At 42.3% G+C, this 7,217-nt stretch overlaps 1 protein-coding gene across 1 annotated transcript in view; it reads right to left on the bottom strand.

Annotated features, from left to right (window-relative positions):
• The window catches only part of STIL (STIL centriolar assembly protein), a 65,901-nt gene that overhangs the window by 29,516 nt on the left and 29,168 nt on the right, over positions 1–7,217 (bottom strand). Inside the window, exons 10-11 of the mRNA XM_045291763.1 lie at positions 5,013–5,127; positions 81–1,046 (exon numbers count right to left, since the gene is read on the bottom strand). Coding sequence (XP_045147698.1) covers positions 81–1,046; positions 5,013–5,127 — 1,081 coding nt within the window. The remainder of the gene's footprint in view (positions 1–80; positions 1,047–5,012; positions 5,128–7,217) is intronic.

Genomic DNA, 7,217 nt, shown 5'->3' with positions numbered 1-7,217 from the left:
AAAAAAAAAAGAGAAAGAAAAAGCAAGGGCCATGTTACACTAAGAATCTAGCACCGTAACTAACAAAGTTCCAAGCAAACCTGCGCCTGAAGTAGTTTCAGCTGTCTGTCTTGTTCTGTGAGGAATCGATAAGCATCCGGAGACAGTCCCATCATCCCATCATCTGCTCCAGTTGTGGGAGTGTGCAGGCACGCTGCACACGGCTGGGGGTTACAAGAGTCTACATGTGAAGGCAGTCTTGCCACAGGTGATGGTTCCGTGGTGCTGTGGGGAGAACCACCCATGCCTCTCTGGGATCTCATGGCTATCGGACTACTTGAAGAATAATACGCAGTGTGGTACACAGCTGGATATCCATTTGGATGAAACACTGAATGCTTTTGAAGGGTTTCACATTGGAGGTCTTGAACAGATCCTACTGAATTCATTCCTCCTTGCCAAGAAGGTATGGGGTTATATTGAACATGGCCATGATGCTGGCAACAACTGCAGACATGCGTGGAATAATAAGATGGGGTGGGAGCAGCAGGGATCTGAAGCTCCACTGGTCTTCTTGAAGTGTGAGGTGAAAAAACAAAGTTGTGTGGGTGAGTCTGTGGGGCAAAAGAAGGCTGCAAGGAATGGAGTGTGGAGGGTCGTAAAGGATACTCTTCTCTTGGGACATTTTCAGCAGGAAGTACTTGACGCCTTTCAGATGTCCCAGGAGACAGTCCATTAAGAGAAGGTAACTGAACAGTGTGCCCGAGGTGGGTGCTCCTTTTCTTGCAGGAAAGTGGGTGTCTAACATTGCAATGCCTCAGTGGAGCAGTGCCTTGGTCTAACTGATTTGGTAGCTCTTTCACGGCTGGTTCTCCAGCTTCAGCATCTGGGCTGTGCTTCTCCTCATGAAGCTGGGAATGCATTGGCTGCAAGTGTTCAGAATGATCAACCAGCAAAGGATTTTCCTTATGCATCATTTCCAATGGATTATGCTGAGCACTTGATTCTATAAAATTGCCATCCAACACAAGTGAAAGTTCGGGAACCGACGGTTGGATCTTGGACACCTAGTGGGAAATATGAAAAAAATTACTTTCTTCAGACCAACATGTCCCAAACTACATACAACTATTTATTTAAAAACACACAATTATATATTTATTTAAACAACAAAAAATATTATCTGGGCATTTGTATGTGCTAGCCATGAAGATTACAATTCTGAGCTAAACACAGTCCTTGATCCCAAAGAAAGCAACTAAGCATTTCTCAATCTGAGGAGACGTTGAACAGGGCAAGATATGACAAAATAATAATTTATAAATTATCAAGGGCTCATGAGGGAGGGGGGAGCAGGGAGGGAGGGGAAAAAATGAGGACCTGATGCCAGGGGCTTAAGTAGGGAGCAAATGTTTTGAGAATGATGAGGGCAACATATGTACAAATGTGCTTTACACAATTGATGTATATATGGATTGTAATAAGAGTTGCATGAGCCCCTAATAAAACGATTAAAAAAAATAATGGCCTTCCTTTTATAGGCATACTGATTAACTTCTCAGATCACCAGGCAAAACACAGACAACGCCTTTACACAACAGGCTTTTTACCCCTGCAAATATACATCCAGAGGGTTTCAATTGATCTAGTAGCAGAGTGGTTTTTTTGTACTTTAAATAACAAGAGCTTCAAAAAATAGTTCTCCACCAAAGGAAATTATTCACTGTCATTCCTTCTTTTGGCAACAGCTAAAGATGTGGAAGAGAGCAGAAAAGAATAAAAATTCACCACTAGCTGTGGTGAATTTGGTTATAATTTGATATTATTTTCCCACTCTTTTCCTGCCGAGACCATCAATTACTGGTAGTCTACCTAAGATAACCAACAATTACAAACCCACTGGTTGATAGCAATCAAACATTCTGATAGAGGTTGTTGGCAATTAAACCTTGCGAAGCGAGCAGAATGTTTTCAGAATATGGCTGCAGTGCAGTGAATTGCACGGTATGGGCTCTTCCGGTCACAGTCTGTGTAATTCCTGTGAACTGACTGACTGGGATTACGTCAGGGTGAGCTGTTTATGGCCTCTAGAGGAACTGAACAGCTTGCTGAAGTGGAAATAAGGCATGTAACAGACGCCCTTAGGGTTGGTGTGAGTACCATCAAGTTAGTTCCACCTCTTATGAGACCATATGCAGAAGAGAACAAAGCCCTGCCTGGTCCGGCACCATCCTCGTCATTTTTGGGATGTTTGAGCCCATGGTCACAACCACTGTGTCAATCTATCTAGTATTCTTGGGGTGGAACCATACAAATTATGTGTATGGAACCCTAACGTGGGGATTGGTCAGTTTTGCAATCCCACCAGACTTAAAATGAGCCATCTCAGAAGTACAAATGGGGGATCTCACTATCATCTAGACAGAAGAGCCAGGAGTGGAAGAAGGTATCCTCTGGATCCTGAGATGTCTACATTGAACCTCCTCAATCCAAGAGACAGAGCTGTGAGAGTACACGCAGCGAAAGACAGAGAGAAGCAGGGGCAGACAAGTGGCGGTAGCAGAACCAGTGCATGTGACAGAGTGGTGCGCTTCCTGGCCCACAGAGCAAGAAAGCTGGGTATGTTTGGGCAGGACACTTGGTGGTGGAGGAGGCTGCCTCTAGGCACTGCCACCCCAAAGAGCTAGAACTGGGTGCTTTCTGAGCAAGTCTGACAAATGGAGTGGGCATTTTAATTGGCAAAACAATATTTGCAGGTCGGAAGTCAAGGGCCATGGGATTAAGATGCTAAGAACTGAAAGACCTTTGTTACACTTGCTCAAGCAGGCCACGACGCCAATGGCCTTACTTCTGATCCTGAATTGTAACTAGTTATTTCCCTAATAAAACCCACAATTATGAGTATGGGCTATGAGTTCTGTGTCGCCATTGCAATGACTTTTCAAACCCAGCAGAAAAGTAGAACGCCACAGATCAACACCTGGTGTGTGAGTTGGTGAAGACAGGTCCAGCTGGAAGCATGGCTGACCTTTACCTTCTGGAGACCAGCCTTGAGCTGCTGGGTTTGATTCCCTTTCCCCATACAAAGCCACAGATCAGAGACTGCCCCACACTACTTTTACAATAGCAATAAAAGCTAATGCCAAACTCTAATAATAGTGTAATATGTTGAAGAAGTGTAGCACAAGTTTTAAAAGCACTAAATTGTGAAACCAGACCTCCTGAATTAGAATCCTAGCTCACCTACATAGAATCCTAGCTATGTGATTCTGGGCAGGTAACTTAACCAATGTGCCTGTCTTGCTTAGTAGTAATAATTATATGTACTTCTACAATGTGTGTGTATTTGTATATCTAAATATATAAACAGACATAAAGACATAAACAAACATACATCCATACAGTGAACCCTCGTTTATCGCGGTTAATCAGTTCTAGACCCTACCGTGATAAATGAAATTCCGTGAAGTAGGATTCCTTATTTGTAAATCAAATATTTTCATAGTTAGAGCATAGAGGACATGGAAAAATCACCCTTTAGTCACCATTACACGCGTATTACCCAATTTATTAAACAAAAAAGGGAAAATACAGTAAACCATTTTGGACGTTACAATTATCATTTATTATTTATTATATTATTTATGGCATCTAGTTTACAGTATTACATATTTCACATACAGTATTATTATACTGTACATAGGATTCTTGGCCTTGTAGATAAGGGCCGGCTTGAGCAAAAATCCCTCAGCATTTCCACAAATAACGAGAGTGTCTCGATCCTTATAAGCCTCGAAGCCACGGACCTTGGTTTCATCCTTAAAAATAAATGTTCTGGAAGGCATTCTTTTCCAGAACAGTCCTGTTTCATCCATATTGAACACCTGCTCAGGATGATACTTGCTCTCCTCAAGGATCTTCTGGAAAGTATTGTTCACGTAGTCCTCTGCTGCAGGCTGGTCAGCTGAGGCAGCTTCTCCGTGAAGAACGACACTCTGCAGTTGATACCTCTTCTGGAACTTTTTGAACCAACCTTTGCTCGCTGTAAAATCCACGAACATTGCAGAAGAGGATTCTGGTTGAGGTTTGTCTGCTGTAAAACGCTGATAGAGCTGCCTTGCCTTCTCCCGGATGACTATCGAATCCAACGGAATGTTTTTCTTGCGCCTGTCATTGATCCAAACAGCTAGGACAGACTCTGTTTTTACTATGAACTTATTACGACTTGTCACGATGCGCTTTGCTTCCTTGTTGAAAGTGAAAGTAGCCGTAGCACAGATGTTTTTTTCCTCTTTACGGATGGAGCGAACGGAAGACTCATTCAAGTCGAAATGGCATGCAACCTCCACGATTTTCTTGCCATCTTTGATCATATCCAAAAGTTTTACCTTTTCCTGGATGGTAAGCATCTTCCTCTGGCGCTTATTTTTATTGTCAGAAGGCTTAGAAGAAGCAGCTCGTTTAGGAGCCATCATAGGGCTTAGATAAAATTTCTTAAAAATCGCAAACAATTACAGTACACTGTACAAAAGCAAATATGCATCTGATACGTAGCTCCGATACGTAGCGATGTAGACAGAAGCGTGTACAGTATGAGCCAATCAGTGGCAGTAATGACAGAGCATGCGCTGTTACGCAAAAACCGCGATAGAGTGAAGCCGCGGAAGTCGAAGCGCGAAGTGGCGAGGGTTCACTGTATATGTATTTAGATACAGAGACATAGATATATCTTAGAACAAGGTGCTTGGGGAGACAGTGGTGAAATACTTAGCTGCTAAATGAAAGATTGGTGGTTTGAACCCATGAGCCACTAGATGGGGGAAATGTAGCTGTCTGCTTCTGTAAATGCATAGCCTTAGAAACCCTAGGGGGCAGTTTTATTCTGTCCTATGAGTCACAATGAGTGGGAATTAACTCGTGGGCACACACCACCACCTTCGAATAGTTAAATAACTTTTAGATAGCATTATTCAGTGCTTTTAACCTGGGGGGGGATTTTAGGGCCCTAACCCAACATGTTAAATCAGTGATACCTTCTGGCTCACTGGGTGAGGACTGGGAATCGGTCTTGGAGAAAAGTCTTCATCTTCCACGCCAGAGTCTTGATCACTTATTAACATTTTCCCTGGAGGCAACTTCTGAGAAGACCTAAGGAGTGGGAGACCAAAAAAATGTTCAGCAACCTGGTCACTTAAAAAATGGACAAAGTGCTCTAATAAGCCACACAGGTGTTTGGATCTTTTATTTTATTTATTTTTCCCCCACCCCCTGGATCTTTTAATTTAGTATCTGATACCACCAATTTTCCCCACTAAGTCAATTTTCGTTAACCAGCAGTGGCCAGACTCATGCTAGTTATCCTTTACCTGATCATGGTAAGTTTAGCGCAGCATTTTATTTTCTCAAGTTTTCATTTGAATTAGATCGTTAGTTTTACCGTTGACAATTCATTTTGTTTCAACTCACGCACTGCCAACCTCCTCAATAACAAACCACCACTTATTCTGCTTCCTCCCGGTTCCCGACTTCCACTCCTCCCGCTTTCCACTCCCTCTGAGCTTTGCCCTTGGCAAATGCCACCCTCGACTTTAACTGGATGCGTATTCACCCTATCAGAGGTGGGAGTTCAGTTCCAGACCTGAACGAAGCGTGACTTCGGGCCACAGTGCCAGGAGGCCCACTTGTCTCTATCTGACCTATAAACCTGGCCTCTTAAAAATCAGTATTCTTAATGCCACAATAAATCAATAGTTGCTGGATTTTGAGAAATTAGAAATATGCAAGGTAGTACTCAATGCCAACAAATTTATCACCTGATGTTGGAAATTGATACGCTATTTCATTAAAAAGGAAGATTAAATAAGGACTTATAATTTCCTATGGACTTTGGGACGTTCAGTCAACTGTAATCATCGCATACTGCGTGGCATGCCCCCACAAACCACAGCAGAGTTGGGTCAGTGTTGGGTTTTGAAAGCTGAAGTTGATAAAGGTCTGGAAGACTGTGACCCTAAACTAAATAAAGTCTCAATAAGGATGAGTTTGGAAAAGAGGAAGATAGGCCAGAAGTAGCGCAGAGTGTAGACATCACTGGACTCTGAGAAATACTGCAGGTTCAATCCTCCCTAGGAGGGAGAGCAACAGAACCCCACACACAGATTGGGCTTCAGACTCTGGTGCTCTGGAGAAGCAGAAAAGCTTAGCATTCTTTTCTGAGCCAAGTTATTGCCTTGAAGTAATAAGAACATCTACTTGAGCAGACAAGTCTGGACAAGCCCACCAGACCCCCTCCCTTCCCAAACCAAGAATGACATGGAAATAGACAATGATGTCCCATGTGCCTCAGTGTGGGCGGACATGACACAAAGAGCCAGCGACCGGCATAGAAAAAAGGAACCTTCCCAGAACTTCTGTCAGAGAACAGGTGCAACGAAACAGCTCATCCGAAGGCAGCACGATGGATGACAGTCACATCCCACATCACCAGTCGTGAAACCCCAGTTCCCAAACCGCATGTAGTCCCACAGCAAAGGAAATGAGGAGACACTGAACTGACTGAAATTTAGTTCCTACAACCTAGCAAAATGAACAGGGGCCCAAAATGAAAAATATAGCTCATTTACTGAAAGAAAAAATAAAAAGTTAGATTTCTTCTACACTAGTGTTTCTGGCGTGGGATTAAAAATGCTATATCCTTTTTTATACCTCACCCATTTCCACAAAGACCTAAGACAATTTTTGATAAGTATACACACACACACAGCAGTTAATATAAAAAATTGAGTATAAGTTCATCAGTTGTATAAAGTTGCTGCTTTTGAGTAAAAATATTCCATTTCTGAGCATTTTTAATCACCCAAGGCAAAAAAAAAAAGAAAAAAGAACCCCACCTCCACCCCCAGCCCCCATGTTCCATAACTATTATACCAGTTCTTTAGGCGATGCAAACAGCTTACTAAACTCTAAAATGAGAGACACCTTTAACACTTTTAAAAAGCTTTTTACAGTTGAAAACTGTAAAAAATTGCAAAAGAAAGGAAGAAAACACAAAAACCCATAATTTGTCCACTCATTCAAGGCTTATATTTTAGCAATAATGTTTGGATTTTCTTGTTTTCTAGTACCACCTTGCCTATGTCACAAAGAACTGCTAAGATGTTGTAGTTGATTTAATTCACCAAAACTTCTACCTATCACTTTATGTCTCACAAGAATCACACACACACACACACACACAC

The sequence above is a fragment of the Echinops telfairi genome, unplaced genomic scaffold (assembly GCF_000313985.2).
Source record: "Echinops telfairi isolate 266 unplaced genomic scaffold, ASM31398v2 ScPeMD7_443;HRSCAF=831, whole genome shotgun sequence".
Classification (NCBI taxonomy): domain Eukaryota; kingdom Metazoa; phylum Chordata; class Mammalia; order Afrosoricida; family Tenrecidae; genus Echinops; species Echinops telfairi.
The sequence above is the reverse complement of the archived record's forward strand: the minus strand, read 5'-3'. Positions and strand labels throughout refer to the sequence as shown.